Here is an 18,043-nt window from a genome sequence, read left to right on the forward strand (position 1 = left end):
ATGTAGATACATCATTCCAGTCTCTGCCTCTGTCATCACACTGTGTTTTCCTTATGTGTCTGTGTGCTCTGTATCTTCACATACCTTTGTGTTTATGTATCCAAATTTCCTTGTTTTTATAAGGTCACAAGTCATTGCATTAAGGCCCATCCTAATTCAGTATGACCACATCTAAATTCCATTACATCTGCAAACGTCCTATTGCCAAATAAGGTCACATTCACAGGTTCCTTATAATCATGAACTTTGGCGGGGGGTGGGGGGTGCACAGCATTCAGCCCAGTACAGATACTGACTGGCATTGCATTGAATATGTAGATAAGTTTGGGGAGCGTTGACATCTTAATAATAATGAGCTCTGTGATCCATAAACACAGTATAGCTCTTCCTTTATTTTAAGGTCTTCTCTAATTTATCTTGGCTGTGTTTTATAGTTACTATTCAGTGTACAGGTTTTCTCATCTTTGGTTGGGTTTATCCCTAAGTATTTCATATTTTTAGTGCTATTGTAAATCATATTTTTAAAATTTAAGTTTCTGGTTTTTATACTCTTATATATCAATAAAACCAGTTTTTGTATATTAATGCTGTATCCTGCAGCCTTGCTAAACTCAGTATTAGTTCCTATAGCTTTTTTATAGATTTCCTTGGATTTTTCTATATAAGTGATCATATCTTCTGTGAATTAACATAGTTTTACTTTTTTCTTTTTAATTTGGATGCCTTTTATTGCTTTTTTCTGCCTTATTTTAGTGTTTAGTACTGCCAGTATATTGTTGAGTACAAGTGTTAAGACGGCCATCCTTGCCTCGATCTTAGGGGAAAGGCTCCTAGTCTTGTGTTATTAAACATGATGATAGTTGCATGTTTTTGTAGATACCCTTATCAGGTTGAGGAAGTTGCCTATGTTTCCTACTTTGTTGAGAGTTTTGAACAGGAGTGGATATGGATTTTTTCAAATACTTTTTCTGCATCTGTCAAGATGATCGTATGAGTTTTCTTTTTTAGTTTGTTAATATGGTGACTTACATTCATTGGCTTTCAAATGGTACATCAATCACACATTCCTGAGATAAACCTCATTTGGTTATGATGCAGTTTATTAATATATATTTCTTCATCCAGTTTGCTAAAGCTTTCTCTAGCATTTTTGCATCTATGCTGATGAGGAACATGAGTCCATAGGGCGTTGTTTTTAATAATGTCATTTTCTGGGGCACCTGGGTGGCTCAGTTGATTGACTTCATCTCCGTCATGATCTTGTGGTTTGTGAGTTCCAGCCCTACATTGTGCTTGCTGCTGTTAGCACAGAGCCCCCTTCGGTCCCCCTCTCTGTGCCCCTCCCCTGCTTGCACTCTGTCTCTGAAAATAAATAAACATTTAAAGTAAAAAAAAAAAGTTGGGATGCTTGGGTGGCTCAGTCAGTTAAGTGTCCAACTTTGGCTCAGGTCATGATCTCGTGGTTTGTGAGTTTGAGCCCCATGTCCTGCTCTGTGCTCACAGCTCGGAGCCTGGGGCCTGCTTTGGATTCTGTGTCTCCTTCTCTCTTTGCCCCTACCCCACTTGTTCTCTCCCCACCCCCCTCTCAAAAATAAATAAATGTAAAAAAATTTTTTTTAGGTAAAAAAAAGTAATTTTCTGATTTTAGCACCAGGGTGATGCTTTCCCCATAGAATAAGTTGGGAAGTTGTTCACTCCTCTTCAATTTTGTAGAATTGGTATTTTTTTCTTATTTAACTCTGGTAGAATTCACCAGAGGAGCCATTTGGGCCTGCAGGGTTGTTTTTGTTTTTGTTTTTTTTTCTCTTAAAAAAATTTTTTTTTAATTTGAATATAGTTGACACACAATGTTAACCTTAGTTTCAGGTATGCAACATAGTGATTCAAGTTCTCTATATGCTGCAGTTTGTATTTCTCAAGAAATCTGTCTCTCTCATCTAAATTGTTGAATGTATTGGAATAAAGTGGTTTACAATACTTCCTTATTTTTTTTAAATATCTGGTAATGCCCCCTCTCTCATTCCAGATATTGGTAATTAGTGCCCTCTCTGTCCCTCCTGTGCCCTCTGTCCCTCAGTCTGGCTAGAAGTTTATCAATTTTATTAATCTTCTCAAAGGACTTGGTTTTGGTTTTATTGGTATTCTCTCAAGCGCTCTCTCTCTCTCTCTCTCTGTCATTCTCTAATTAATTTCTACTCTGATCTGCATAATTTTCCCCATTTCTATTTAGAATTTTATTTGCTCTGTGTCTTTTTTTTTCCTAGTTTGCAGGGTAGAAGCTGAAGTTACTAATTTGAGACATTCCTTCTTTTCTTTTTTTTTAAAACTTTATTTTTTAAAATTTACCTCCAAATTAGTTAGCATATAGTGAAGCAATGATTTCAGGAGTAGATTCCTTAATGCCCCCTACCCGTTTAGCCCATCCTCCCTCCCACAACCCCTCCAGCAACCCTCAGTTTGTTCTCCATATTTATGAGTCTCTTCTGTTTTGTCCCCCTCCCTGTTTTTATATTATTTTTGCTTCCCTTCCCTTATGTTCATCTGTTTTGTCTCTTAAAGCCCTCATATGAGTGAAGTCATATGATTTTTGTCTTTCTCTGACTGACTAATTTCACTTAGCATAATACACTCCAGTTCATCCACGTAGTTGCAAATGGCAAGATTTCATTCTTTTTGATTGCCTAGTAATACTCCATTGTGTATATACACCACATTTTCTTTATCCATGCATCCTTCAATGGACATTTGGGCTCTTTCCATACTTTGGCTATTGTTGATAGTGCTGCTATAAACATGGGGGTGCATGTGTCCCTTCGAAACAGCATACCTATATCCCTTGGATAAATGCCTAGTAGTGCAATTGCTGGGTCGTAGGGTAGTTCTATTTTTAATTTTTTGAGGAGCCTCCATACTGTTTTCCAGAGTGGCTGCACCAGCTTGCATTCCCACCAACAATGCAAAGGAGATCCTCTTTCTCCACATCCTCGCCGACATCTGTTGTTGCCTGAATTGTTAATGTTAGCCATTCTGACAGGTGTGAAGTGGTATCTCATTGTGGTTTTGATTTGTATTTCCCTGATGATGAGTGATGCGAAGCATTTTTTCATGTGTCAGTTGGCCATCTGAATGTCTTCTTTGGAGAAGTGTCTATTTATGTCTTTTTCCCATTTCTTCACTGGATTATTTGTTTTTTGGGTATTGAGTTTGATAAGTTCTTTGTAGATTTTGGATACTAACCCTTTATCTGATATGTCGTTTGCAAATATCTTCTCCTATTCTGTCGGTTGCCTTTTAGTTTTGCTGATTGTTTCCTTTGCTGTGCAGAAGCTTTTTATTTTTGATGAGGTCCCAGTAGTTCATTTTTGCTTTTGTTTCCCTTGCCTCTGGAAACATGTTGAGTAAGAAGTTGGTGTGGGCAAGATCAGAGAGGTTTTTGCCTGCTTTCTCCTCAAGGATTTTGATGGCTTCCTGTCTTACATTGAGGTCTTTCATCCATTTTGAGTTTATTTTTGTGTATGGTGTAAGAAAGTTGTCCAGGTTCATTCTTCTGCATGTTGCTATCCAGTTTTCCCAGCACCACTTGCAGAAGAGACTGTCTTTATTCCATTGGGTATTCTTTCCTGCTTTGTCAAAGATTATTTGGTTATATGTTTGTGGGTCCATTTCTGGGTTCTCTGTTCTATTCCATTGATCTGTCTGTTCTTGTGCCAGTACCATACTGTGTTGATGATTACAGCTTTATAGTATAGCTTGAAGTCTGGGATTGTGATACCTCCTGCTTTGGTTTTCTTTTTCAAGATTGCTTTGGCTATTCGGGGTCTTTTCTGGTTCCATACAAATTTTAGGATTGTTTGTTCTAGCTCTGTGAAGAACACTGGTGTTACTTTGATAGGGATGTGTTGAATGTGTAGATTGCTTTGGGTAGTATCAACATTTTAACAATATTTGTTCTTCCTATCCAGGAGCATGGAATCTTTTTCCATTTCTTTGTGTCTTCTCCAATTTCTTTCATAAGCTTTCTATAGTTTTCAGTGTATAGATTTTTCACCTCTTTGGTTAGACTTATTCCTAGGTATTTTATCATTTTGGTGCAACTGTAAATGGGATCGATTCCTTGATTTCTCTTTCTGTCGCTTCATTGTTGGTGTATAGGAATGCAACCAATTTCTGTGTGTTGATTTTATATCTTGCAACTTTGCTGAATCATGTATCAGTTCTAGCAGTTTTTTGGTGGAATCTTTTGGGTTTTCCACATAGAGTATCATGTTATCTGTGAAGAGTGAAAGTTTGACCTCCTCCTTGCCAATTTGGATGCCTTTTATTTCTTTGTGTTGTCTGATTGCAGAGGCTAAGACTTCCAATATTATGTTGAGTAACAGTGGCAAGAGTGGACATCCCTGTCTTCTTCCTGACCTTAGGGGGAAAGCTCTCAGTTTTTCCCCATTGAGGATGATATTAGCATTGGGTTGTTCATATATGGCTTTTATGATCTCGAGGTATGCTCCTTCTATCCCTACTTTCTTGAGGGTTTTTATCAAGAAACGTTGTTGTATTTTGTCAAATGCTTTCTCTGCGTCTATTGAAAGGATCATATGGCTCTTGTCCTTTCTTTTATTGATGTGATGAATCACATTAATTGTTTTGCAGATATTGAACCAGCCCTGCATCCCAGGTATAAATCCTACTTGGTCATGGTGAATAATTTTTTTAATGTATTGTTGGATCCGGTTGGCTAATATCTTGTTGAGGATTTTTGCATCCATGTTCATCAGGGAAATTGGTCTGTAGTTCTCCTTTTTAGTGGGGGTCTCTGTCTGGTCTTGGAATCAAGATAATGCTGGCTTATAGAAAGAGTTTGGAAGTTTTCCTTCCATTTCTACTTTTTGGAACAGTTTCAGGAGAATAGGTGTTAACTCTTCCTTAATTGTTTGGTAGAATACCCCTGGAAAGCCATCTGGTCCTGGACTCTTGTTTTTTGGCAGATTTTTTATTACTAATTTGATTTCCTTACTGGTTATGGGTCTGTTCAAATTTTCTATTTCTTCCTGTTTCAGTTTGGGTAGTGTATATGTTTCTAGGTTTTCCTTCTTTTCTTATATAGGGATTCAGTGCTATAAATTTTCCCTAAATCCTATTACAGCAGCATCTCACAAATTTTGGTATGTTGTCTTTATATTTTTTATTTTTATTTATTTTTTTAAAGTTCAGTTTTATTTGGGGTGCCTGGGTTGCTCAGTTGGTTAAGCATCTGACTTTGGCTCAGGTCATGATCTCACGGTTCGTGAGTTCAAGCCCTACATTGGGCTCTGTGGTGACAATGCAGAGCCTGCTTGGGATATTCTTTCTCTCTGCCCCTGTCCCCTCACTCACTCTCTCTCTCTCTCTCTCTCTCTCTGTCTCTCTCTCTCTCCCTTTCTCTAAATAAATAAAATAATAAAGTTCACTTTTATTTACTTTGAGAGAGAGATAGAAAGTAAGTGGTGGTTCAGAGAGAAAGGGAGCCAGAATCCCAAGCAGGCTGCTGTCAGTGCAGAGCCTGATGCAGGCCTCAAACTCATGAACCGTGAGATCATGACCTGAACTGAAGTCAAGAGTCAGTGCTTAAGCCACCCAGGTGCACCTGTTGTCTTTATTTTCATTCAACTCAAACTGCTTTCTAATTTCCACATTGATTTCTTCTTTCTTCTGATGTTTTTCTTTTCATTTCTTTCATTGAGTTATTTAGAATGTTATTTTTGTCCACATATTTGTGGATTTTTCTAGAGATAATTCTCTTACTGATTTGAAATTTGATTCCATTGTAGTCAGCATACTTTGTATGACTTGAATGTTTTTTAAGTTTACTGAGACCGGTTTTAAGTTTATTGAGACCTGTTTAATAGAACAGTGTCTATTATGTTCTGTGTTTGACATGCACTTGAAAAGAATTTGTATTGTGTTGCCATGTGGAGTGTTTTATAAGTGTAAATCAGGTCAAATTGGGTCTTGGTGTTTTCTGTATTTTCTATAACATTACTGATTTTCTCTCTACTTCTTTCAGTTGTTGAAAGAGGGCTGTTGAAATCTTCCCTACAAAATTGTGCATTTTAAAATTTCTTGATGCTGTGTTTTTGGTTCTTGCTTCATGTATCTTGACACTTTCTGATTGAATCCATAAATGTTTAGAATTAACACCTTTTTACATTAGGAAATGACCTCCTTTATCCATAATAATGTTCTCTTATTTGCAGTCTGCTTTGTTTGACATTAATATAACTATTCCAGCTGTCTTTTGGTTAGGTTGGCATAATTCATCTTTTTTCTTCCTTTTACTTTCAACTTGTTTGTGTCTCTGTATTTGAAATCTGTTTCTTATAGGCAGTATCTAGTTGAGTATTGCTTTTTTAATCTAATCTGATAACCTCTGCATTTCATTAAACTGTTTAGACCATTTTCATTCAAGGTAGTTATTCATATGGTGACGTTTCAATCTGGCATCTTGATATTTTTTTTTTTTCTATTGGGCCATCTGTTTTAACCCTTTTTCCTCTTTTTTCTGTTTTCTTTTAGATTAATTGATTATTTTTATTACTCTCTTTTATTTCTTTTGTTTATTAGTGATAATTTGTTTTGGTATTTTAGTGGTTGCTTTAGGGCTTAAAGTACATGTTTTAATTTATTAAAAAGTCTGCCTTCAAATAGTGGTATATTTCAGGTCTAGCATAAGAATCCCATAATTGTATACTTACATTTCCCCCTCTTCTGGTTTTGTACTGTTTTGTCTGTTTTGTCAAATAGAATTTATTTATTTATTTTTTTTTTTAATTTTTTTCAACGTTTTTTATTTATTTTTGGGACAGAGAGAGACAGACAGAGCATGAACGGGGGAGGGGCAGAGAGAGGGAGACACAGAATCGGAAACAGGCTCCAGGCTCTGAGCCATCAGCCCAGAGCCCGACGCGGGGCTCAAACTCACGGACCGCGAGATCGTGACCTGGCTGAAGTCGGACGCTTAACCGACTGCGCCACCCAGGCGCCCCTAGAATTTATTTTTTAACGTAAAGTCACTTCATGTTACTTTGTGATTATCTTTGTTTAAGCAGTCAGTTATCTTTTAAGGAGATTTAAATAATGACTAAAGTCATGTATACTTACCTACATAGTTATCATTTCTCATTCCTTTGGAGCCTATCATTCCTTTGTGTACATCCATACTTCATCTAGATCCGTATTTCCATGTAGCATCATTTCATGCCTGAAAAATGTCTTTTCACATTAGTTGTGTTGATTGGATGGTGATGGGTTCTTTCTGCTTTTGTATGTATGAAAAAATAGTCACCTCATTTTTTCTCTTTTTTTTTAAATTTTTATTTATGTTTGGAAGACAGAATGTGAGCAGGGAAGGGCAGAGAGAGAAGGAGACAGAATCCAAAGCAGGCCCCAGGCTCTGAGCTGTCAGCACAGAGCCTGATGCAGGGCTCATACTCACAGGCAGTGACATCTGACCTGAGCCAAAGTTGGACACTTAACCGACCGAGCCACCCAAGTGCCCCACATTTTTGGTCTTTTTTTTTTTTTTTTTTTTTTTTTTTATATTTTCGGGGCACTTGGGTGGCTCAGTCTGTTAAGTGTCAGACTCTTGATTTTGGCTCAGATCATGAAATCGTGGTTTGTGAGTTCAAGCCCCATGTCGGGCTCTGTGCTGACAGTGTGGAAACTCCTTGGGATTCTTTCTCTCCCTCTCTCTCTGCCCCTTCCCCTGCTTGTGCTCTGTCTCAAATAAATATTTAAAAATGAAAACATAAAAATATTTTCAAGGGGCACAGAATTCTAAGTTTCTCTCTGTACTTCAAAGATATTGCCTCAACATCTTTTTGCTTGCATTAATTCTGGTGCTAAAAAATGCTATTATTCCTAGGTTGTCCCTGTGTTCAGTAACATGTCTTACCCTGCCCCCCTCCCCGCCCCCCCCCCCCCCCGCCCTGGCCACTTGTAAGAATTCCTCTTTAACACCGCTTTTGAGGAATTTAGTTATGGTGGGTCCAGGTGTGTTCCCTGTGGCTCCCATCCTCCTTGACCAGTGGTTCCCCAAAGCTTGTACGTTGTACAGTGAGTGGCAAGAATACAAAAAAGCAAGTCACCCACACAAACATTTCAAGCCTTCATTTGTGTGACATTCACTAACATCCATTGACTAAAGCATGACAGATGGTCAACCCCAAGTCAAGGGATAAGGCAGTAAACTCCATCTGTAGGGAGGCCATGGCAAGACTAGGCATAGGATTACGGTCAAATTGTCTACCTAGAGTGAAGAAGTTCAGTACTTCGGTTATAAACTTAGATGTCCCTAGCAGAAGACACTTCCTGAAGATTATTATCACTGGTAAGATCTTCCCTTTGGGTATTTTCCCCCTGTGGTTTACACATGTAGTCTCTTTTCTTAGGATCACACTCTGGGTCTAGACTTTTAATGGGAACGCGGTACTTAAGCTCTGGCTTCCAAAAGTTTACGAATGCCAACACCACATCAGATCTGCTCTAACGGTGACTCAGGTATAAGGAATGAGAGGAGTTTTCTTTTGTTACGTTAAGGGACATGACATGTCAGCGTGTTTCAACATGTTAATGACAGAGTTGTCATTTTATAAAGGAATGCTGTATCAGCAGGCAACTCCTTTTTTTGCTCTTTTTGTAGTTCTGTCAAACTGCTGTTTGATATGAGTGCCTTAAGGGGTAACTCGCAGGAATTAAGGGTGCAAAACCAAATAGAAATGGAGTCGAAGTAGCCAGCTGCACCTTTTGAAGACCACCACACTGGTATACAGTCTCATGCCACTTGTCATCCTTGAGCTCTACATTTCCATTTGAGCTTTCATAAGCGGCCCCATTAGGCTTAGAGAGGATTAATGGACAGATTCGTTTGGGCTCACGTTTTAAGAAGAACTTAGAGACTGTCCAGAATTCCTCTGCAGATCCCTGTGGTGCCTGTTTGAGAGATGTGGGCACAGGTCTTAGCAGCAGCCTGGAATAGCACCGGGGTCCAAGGCCTCTGGCTGTTGCAGTCCTGCCTCAGCTGCATTGCACCTGAGGGACCCAGGACAACAGCCCTCTCTCCTTATCCCCAGATGGAGGAATGATGCCATTTACCCCTTGGTTTTTGTAAGGATTAGACCATGCGGGCGAAATGAAGTCTGGGGGATCTAGGAAGGTCATTCTTTGAAGGCAATAATAGTGTTGTAGTGTTGTCATCATTAGACTGCAGCGAAGTGTCCTAACCTGAGTTAATATTTATATGCACGAAGCTCTCAGAACAGTGCCTAGCACATTCTAAGTCAATGTAAGCGTTCGCAAAGTTTTAGACCTATAACTTGTACCAATACAGATGTTGGCAAAAAACAAAACCCATGCAGATTTTGAATAGGGGCCAAAGGAATCAGTTGATGGTTTTGTGATTGTAATTATTAAAGCAAGAAGGATTAGCCTTGTGAAATTTTAAATGTGTAAGAATGATCATGCTGCAAAATAGGTAGCCCAGGACCAATCGCGTGGTATTTAAGCAGATTTCCTTCTACAGTGAGTGTGGATATACTAAAAACAATTATCTCTTATGCCCCAAAGCTATTCATACAGCTCTATATATTTTTAAGTTTTATGTCTATGATCAATATTAATTAAAAGAACTCTTGTTCTTTAAAAGCTTTCTCTGAACATTCCTATTCTTTTGTGCTTCATCCATGGTTGTGACCTTTGAGTTTCTAGAGTACAGATGGTCAAAACTGAAGCTTATACCAAACACCAAACACACGTTACCTGATTCTATGGAAACTGACCCAGTTCTGTTCACCGTGATTGTTTAGGGGGGCTTTATTTCAGCTCTGACCCTTACCGCGTGACTTAAGCCAAGGCTAGGCTAACTTCAAGCTGTGTTATTTTTTTTTTTTTTGTATCATGAGACCACAATAAATGAATAAATATTAATGTTCAGTATTATAAATGTGTCGCTATTATAGCAGGACTTTTATCCAGTGTCTTATTTGGCTTACCTCTTTCTAATCCAGGAATGTTATTTTATGCCAAATGTTGGGGGACATGGTTCTCTCCCTCCCTCTTTCTCTTTCACCTTCCCTCCCTCATACTTACAGTGGAGACCGACAGTAACACGGATGAAGAGTGGTTCATGTGATGACTACATCAAAGGATAGGGTCTCTCTGAGGGGATAAGGCAGGTGGAGGTAGTCAGGGTAGATGGCATCCTTTCCTTTTTACACACTAGCTTCGCAGGGGCCTCACAGCCATGGGCTACGGTGACGGGTCCCAGCCGTGGCCTATTGTATCCATCTGGTCGTCTGTAATTCTTGACCTGAGATACCTAAACTAGCAGAGGAGAGTCCTTGGATCTTGATGGCATCAGGATATACCTCTTAGACATTCTCTTTGTTGGCTGGATTCGGAGCTGGACGAAGGACAGAAACCAAAACCTGGGTCGCATTCCTACGCATCTTAGGTTCCAGTTGGCCAGAGTCGGTTATTTCCCCCTTCATCACATTTCGCAAGTGACTCTGGGTAAACTATCAGAGCATGCTTTGGGGATATTCAGTGATGTTAGAGGATTACACGGAGATTATATCATAAAGTCTCATATTCTGTCTTGTTCTCCTTTAATAGAATGAAGTCCCCGAGGTGAAGAAAGAGGAGACATTGTTGGATCTGGACTTCGACCCTTTCAAGCCTGAGGTGACACCTGCAGGTTCTGCTGGAGTGACCCACTCACCCATGTCGCAGGTATCCGATGGCGGCTTTGATGTTTGGAGATGACGTTTTCGTGAACTTAAAGGGCAGCAGATGCCTTTCAGACCGCTCTCCATTTCAAGTGACTATTTACTTTTCTTTTGGGTTGACAAACATTTTCTAATGGAAGGAAGGGTAGAAAGAAGACCTTATCCATATCTATCATTCCAAACCTCCTCCTCCCATTCCCTCTCTCTCTACCCATAGACCTGGGATAACCATACATCCCAAACTGGAATGTATGGTTGCCCAGGAATCCCTTGTCTCAGAGTAATTGTATCATTAGTATCATTTTACACTCAGACCGTTCAGACTTCGATGATACATTTCATGACTTCTCTAAATGAAGCTCTTTCTCGTGGCCCTGGACTTAACCTTCTCACTGTTTCCTCTACGTTCCTTCTCCATGCTTTGGAGATTAAAGCACGTTAGACATAGCCTCGAAATTGTGCCCCAGCGGAAATGTTTTCCAGTCTTGGTCACTTTGAACTTGATGACATTGTCTTCCTCCACATTTTAGAAGCTTCCCCTATGGGATCTGGGCTATGGCTTGATGCGGAGCTGGCCTCCCGTACCCAGCTTCCCTTTGCTCATCATCATCATCCTCAACCTTCCCTCACGTCACTAGTGACGGCCACAGCGTTCTCCAGCAGAAGGGCCCGGGAGCGGGGAGCTCTAATGGCTTGAGGATGATTCCTCTGCAGTAGACTTCCTTCACGATTGTCTGTGCCCATGAAAGGAAGTTAACTCAAAATCTGTCTAAGCAGAAATTGTTTGTATCCGTATTTTTGATGTGCTTGGGGCCTCACATTTGAATTTGGGCAAATCCAAAGGTGGCTGGGATATACTTCCCGTGAACTAAGAAAGGTGTATTATAAACTGAGACCTAGCTCAATCTTTTAGTCTTGAAGCCTTCGTGATACCTTACCATAAACCACTGTCAGCTCAGTATGAACCTCAATAAATAAAGCCTCTCTTTAATCCATGCTTTATTCCAGAATGTGATCGCATTTCTGAAGGCCTCTCTGTTGTAATACAGGAACAATACAAATCTGAGATGTCGGTAAAGCAGGTAATTAAGCAGATCAGATACGAGCCTTTGAAGATGTTTTGCAAAAAAATGAGTCTCTTAGATAAATGTTTCAGAAAGTTCTATTAAATCCCTTTTAGGAGACTCATGATAGGCATTACAATATTAAAGGCTCCAGGAAGTCCTGCAATTAAAAGAAAAAACCGTTTAGACTTGTTTAACTTAGAGATTCCCAAATGTGTTTGACCACGGAAATCTGTTTGAATGAAAGTTTCTTCACATTCATTTGAATGTTCTCTAAAACATACTTTGGGGAATGCCACCATAGTGATTATCAGCAAACTTGAGGGTTCTGCCTTGGGGGCCCAGCAAAGCAGAAGATGAATGTACATATCATTCAGAATACTTCTGCGAAAGAGCTTTCTCACTGTGTAGACTTCTTTGTCTACAGGACTTCTCTGCCTCACACTCCAGCGTTCACTGCTCTAGTGGTAGAAGGCAGGTTTCTACAGTGAATGTTGTCGTGATCAGTGGATGAGATCCCACAGCATGTCTATCTGCGAGTTGGATCAAGAGAGAAACCTCTTTTATATCAATCCATGATTAAAAAATTCCACAAATCATGGAACTTTGTGTGGATTTAGGACTAAGAGACTCTTTCATAATTAGAAAAAAAAATGACTGAGGGACGCTTGGTTGGCTCAGTCGGTTAAGCGTCTGATTTTGGTTCAGGTCATGATCTCATGGTTCGTGGGTTCAAGCCCCGTGTCGGGCTCTGTGCTGCTCGCTCGGGGCCTGGAACCTGCTTCAGATTCTGTGTCTCCCTCTCTCTGCCCCTCCCCCACTTACTCTCTCTCTCTCTCTCTCTCTCTCTCCCCCCCAAAAATAGACAAACTTAAAAAAGATTTTTTTTAAATGACCTTGGTTAAATCTTCACAAGTCTTTATTCTGAAGAAAATGCATCACCGCAGTTAGAAAAAGCTGTGTGTGCCCTGTGTCCTCCCTCAGGCCAGGTAATAAACCGCCCTGGCTGCCCAGTGGCTCTAATTGAGTCACCTCACTGCAGAGTCATCCTGTGAGCCGGCTCTAATCACATCTCTTCTCCAAGAACAGTCTTAGGCTGAGAGAGCAAAAAAGCACAGAGTCATTAGATTTGTGCGGGCCTTCTTTCCCCTTCGCTCAGAATGATCTCGCTTAACCATCGCTTGACCCCATGCTTTAAATGGATGTTCTTGCTGCTGGCAGAACAGCTCACCTTGCGATCTCCACGGTGTCCGCACGAGTTAACGCGTCCTTTCGTGATCCTGAGGACTGATAAACAAGACGTTTCACTTTGCCGCCTTCCTTTGGAGAAAATACCCCATGCCGTCTGCATGAGGCAGGGATATGGGGTAGCTTTTAGGAGCTGTGATTCTTAAGAGGCTGGGAAGCAAGAAAACACAAAGCATGTTAGATGCAGAAGGAGTACACATACAAATAACTGGGGCTTTCCATGCAACCGTCCTGCTCTCCTTTCTTAAGTCCTTCAACAGGTGGGACCTGACCCAGAGAGCAGCCAGGCTGCACAGAGACGCAGGGCGGCTGGGACGATACAGCCCAGGGGGGCGGGCTCTCTCAGGACCACAGGACCCCTGTCCTGTAGTACTGAATCCCAATGAGACATCTGTGACCCCATCTGGAAACCCCCATGTTCTTAGTTTGGGCGTGCCAGGCTCTCTAATTTGCCACTCATTTCGAGATCAAAACAAGTGCATAAACACGGATCTGATTCTAGTCACAAAGACAAAGGCAGAAGAGGGTGTGGCATTAGCAGCAATTCTCAACCACAAAGGAGATGAGAGAGGTCTCCCTCACTTTCCCAAACACATGGGCGAAAGTCACTTGAACCATCTGGATTCGCTCCCCAGGATCAATGAGCTTTATAATTAAAATGCCAGTAGTAAGCATATTCATCCATTATGTCTTAGCGGGCACCCTGCTGATTTGCATGATTATTAATTGAGCTGTGTTATCATCTAATTCAGCATATTGAAGAACTACCTTTCTGGGGTTCATTGACCATCAAACTGTTCATAATTCATCCTCTTGAATTTGGAGGGTGGGGGGAGAGGAAGCAGTAGCAATGATTAGATCTGTATTTCCTCAAAGATGTGAGAAACTAAAATCTGGACACCTTGTACTTCATTTTAAGTGTGTGTGTGTGTGTGTGTGTGTGTGTGTGTGTGTGTGTGTGTGAAGTAAACACATTCATCATGTTTCAGATACAGTTTTTACTCCTACAGTGAAAAGCAGATTGACTGGTCTCCTGTGGTTTATTGTAGTAGCCACAAGGCACATTTGACTATTCCAATTTAAATACAATCAAAGTATATAAATTTTAAATTTTGGTTCTCTTACACTAGCACCTCTCAAGCGCTTCATAGCTACCTGTGACTGGTGGCTACCACCTTGGACAGCGCAGATACGGAACACTGTCATCACCAAAGCAAGTTCTGTTGAACAGTGCTGTACTAAATATTTCAAAAATGTTTTATTTTCAGAACTTCCATCACGTCAGTATTTTTTTACATGTTTGGGATTTGTATACTAACCACATTTTTGTTTGTTTGCTTTCAGACATTGCCCTGGGACCTATGGACGGTAAGAGTACGGAGAGCTCATATTTTGATGTATCTGGAGCCCTAGAAATTTGGAAACCTTATTATATTTTAATTCATCTGTGATGAGAAGAAGACCTAACATTTTTTTTAAGTTTATTTTTTTATTTTGAGAGAGAGAGGGAGAACACAAGCAGGAGAGGGGTAGCGAAGAGGAGAGAGAATCCCAAGCAGCCTCCACATTGTCCGTGCAGAGCCGATGTGGGGCTCTGTCTCACGAAGCCTGAGATCATGACCTGAACCCAAATCAAGAATCAGACATTCAACCAACTGAGCCCCCCAGGGGCCCTGAAGACCTAGACATTTTTTAATGATAATGTAGCCCCCTAGAACCATAATCAGCTCCCTGGTGGTTCCAGGCATTACCAGCACCTAGAAACAGTGGCTTGGAAAAGAGTGTCATTGTTCCAGACTCCAAGATAAGCAAGAATCTGTGGTGTTATGCCTTTTTATGCTTTTTCCCGTGGTTATTGGCCACAGGAAATGTTGCGGTTGAGGATGTGCTCCTTTTTTATTGCTTTTAAGTAGAATAAAAGAAAATGTGGCTGAGCAAACGTAAGGGACACGCTACTCTGCACCGGGACCCAGTTTCTCACTATTATTTTCAGTAATAATGAAGCTTCGTCAACAAGATCTTGGGCTTTAGAGCCAGACGGCCCTGGATTTGAATCAAGACTCTAACTCTTACAGCAATATGACTTTGGGCGACTTATGAATTTCTCTCGGCCTCAGTTTTTCTCCTGGCTAAAATAAGGGCAATGTCATCTACCTCAGAGGGCCACGTGAGGATTAAGTAGTTGATATTTATAGTGTTTAGCCCCACATCTGGTCCATAGCAATAAAAGGTAGCTATTACTGGTAATGGTATGTATTCAGCTAATCTGATGGGCAAAGAGGGGCACTTCCAGAAGTTAGAGTTGGGAAAAAAGACACAAATGGAACTTTGTGGTGGCGGCATCTGTGCTGGGGAATTAGGAGGGTGGCGGGGAATTAGGAGGGTGGCCATACTCACATGAAGCCTGGTATCCCTGAGGAATAAGGCCTTTGTCTGCCCTATATTGGAAAAGTTCTGGTCACATGGTCTTCAGAACTCAACTTGGGTTTCGTGTTTTTCTTCTTTTTTTATGTTTTTAAAGTTTATTTTTGAGAGAGAGAGACAGAGTGTGAGCAGGGGAGGGGCAGAGAGAGAGAGAGAGGGAGAGGGAAACAAAGAATCTGAAGCAGGCTGCAGACTCTGAGCTGTCAGCACAGAGCCTGATGTGGGGCTTGAACTCTGAACTGGGAGATCATGACCTGAGCTGAAGTCGGACACTCTAACCGACTGAACCACCCAGGCGCCTGGTGTGTTTTTCTTCTTTTTTAGTGAGACAGTGGTAGGAAAGTTTGCTAGATCTTGGTGTTCATGGGTCTGGTCTTCTGAAGTGACATTGCTACTCTCTTCCCCTAAGACAGAAAGTTGACTGCCCCCTTCCCTTCCACAGGAGTGGGTTTATACTGCCCTACTTAGGATCCTTAAAGCATCCTGGAAAGCTCTCAAGAGAAGAGCTAAAAAATGTTGACTGAAAACATCTTTTATAGTGAGCTGGCTTTGCTCATGTAATCACAAAAAGGGATATGTGCACTGCCGTTCAGGACATTTGAATTCTAGCCACAACTCCATGGTGATTTTCTTGAAGATCAAGAGGACAGTGCCCATGTTTTACTGTTCCAGTATTTCACATCTTCAGTTGGAGTTATAATACATTTTTCCTTCCTCGCCAGGAAGGGTGTGGTGAGGGTGAAGGTATCATCTAGGGGGAGCACTGATTATTTCAGAGGATAAACCTGCTAAGAAAAGTAGTGATGACCGGGGTGCCTGGGAGGCTCAGTCAGTTGAGTGTCCGACTTCAGCTCAGGTCATGATCTCACAGCTCGTGAGTTCGAGCCCCATGTCGGGCTCTGTGCTGACAGCTCAGAGCCTGGAGCCTGCTTCGGATTCTGTGTCTCCTCCTCTCTCTGCTCCTCCCCTGTTTGCGTGCGTGCTCTCTCTCTCTCAAAATTTTTTTAAATTAAAAAAAAAGAAAGATGGTGATGGCGACACTGCAGAACAGTAGCTCCCTGGCCATAATTGCTGGCATTCCTTGCTCCCCTCAACCCCTTAGTGTCGTCTGTGTGCAGACCAGGCTTCTAGTTCGCGGGTGGGGGCGGGGAGGACATGAGGACAATCGCCCAGACAGTCAGAGCGGTTAGTACCAGACCATCTTCCCCCTGCCTCAGAGGCAGAACCCAGTGTGGGGGAAGTTTGGGGGAAGATCTGTTCTGGTACTGTGACCAAGCGTGTGATGCGTGTACTCTTGTGGGTGCTAGAACTTGATCTTATTCTCGTGTTCTTGAGTTTGCTTCTTTATTTGAAAACTTCGCAGTTCAGAGTTTTGCTAAAGCAGAAGTCCTGTAATACCCACGAGGCCTCCTTGCCGACTAGAAAATGACAGAGGCTTTCTTCAGGTTTCAACTGTGTCATCGTAAACAGTATTGCAACAAAACTCACCCCTAGCACAAAACAAATTATAAAAGTTGATCTCAAACCAGTAAAAGCCACAGCTTTCAGGAGAATGTTGACTCTGGACAGCATGGGATGTTAAGGCTCTAGGGAATTTTCTTCTTTTGCCTTATTACTATTATTACTACTGATTATTATTATTCTTTTTACTCATGCAGACAAGCACTGATTTGGTACAGCCGGTAGGTAAATATCCAGGATATTCTGGATTTCTTTTTATATTTAATATGCCTTGTATATGTGGATATTATCTAGAATGAGCTTGTTTTTTTCCTCCATGGCATTGCTAGTTGCAGATTTAACCTTAACCATTTAATTTTAATTTTAATTGAAATACTCTCTACTTTTGTTTAACTGGCGCTACCCTACTGAAGAGCTTTGCATTTCTCATCAAATCCTGCCATGGTCTATTTTATCTTATGTTTGTTTGTTTGTTTGTTTTTTTCCTTTGCTATTCTGCATACTCTAAAGACTGACTCTTCAAAAAGCCTTTCCCTGTGTAACCTGATCATGGAGGAAACTCCAGACAGTGGGTTGGCCGAAGAAATTCAAAGATCTCAAATTGACCTAGGTGCATTTATTTGGGGCCCTGATGCTAGCACAGAGAGTGTCAGCCAGGAAATTACCCAAGGTGGGTCTCAGGAAGACTCTTCATGTCTCTCTGAAGCAGAGCAGGACATGAGATTGTCCACTGGGATGCTTCCTTCCGCTGACTGGCACACTGTAGCTGACCAGGGCGAGCTTGTCGTGGGGCCGGCCCCTCCGGGTGGAAGTGAACAGCTGTACCCAAAGCCCATGCCTGAGGCTGAATTTGCCACAGCTGCTTATATGGAGATGGAGCGGCCTCATGACTTATCTGACTCAGAGATGGCAGCCACAGAAACTGGTGGCCCGGTCGAAGAAAGTCCAGAAGATGTTGAACAGTCAGAAGAAGAGGAAGAGAAACAGAAGATCGAAGATTCTCTGTGGGCAGGTGTGGAGACATATGAAAAGGTAGACACTGGACCTATTGATCTCAAGGCCCTAGAAGGTACAGAGGAATTTGAAGAG

At 41.2% G+C, this 18,043-nt stretch overlaps 1 protein-coding gene across 2 annotated transcripts in view; it reads left to right on the forward strand.

Annotated features, from left to right (window-relative positions):
* Positions 1 to 18,043, forward strand: part of AMPH (amphiphysin) — a 247,746-nt gene that overhangs the window by 185,410 nt on the left and 44,293 nt on the right. For both annotated transcript variants that reach the window (XM_042914690.1, XM_042914700.1), the window contains exons 12-14: positions 10,645 to 10,761; positions 14,414 to 14,437; positions 17,152 to 17,175. In XM_042914690.1, coding sequence (XP_042770624.1) covers positions 10,645 to 10,761; positions 14,414 to 14,437; positions 17,152 to 17,175 — 165 coding nt within the window. The remainder of the gene's footprint in view (positions 1 to 10,644; positions 10,762 to 14,413; positions 14,438 to 17,151; positions 17,176 to 18,043) is intronic.

The sequence above is a fragment of the Panthera leo genome, chromosome A2 (assembly GCF_018350215.1).
Source record: "Panthera leo isolate Ple1 chromosome A2, P.leo_Ple1_pat1.1, whole genome shotgun sequence".
In the NCBI taxonomy this organism is placed as follows: Eukaryota; Metazoa; Chordata; class Mammalia; order Carnivora; family Felidae; genus Panthera; species Panthera leo.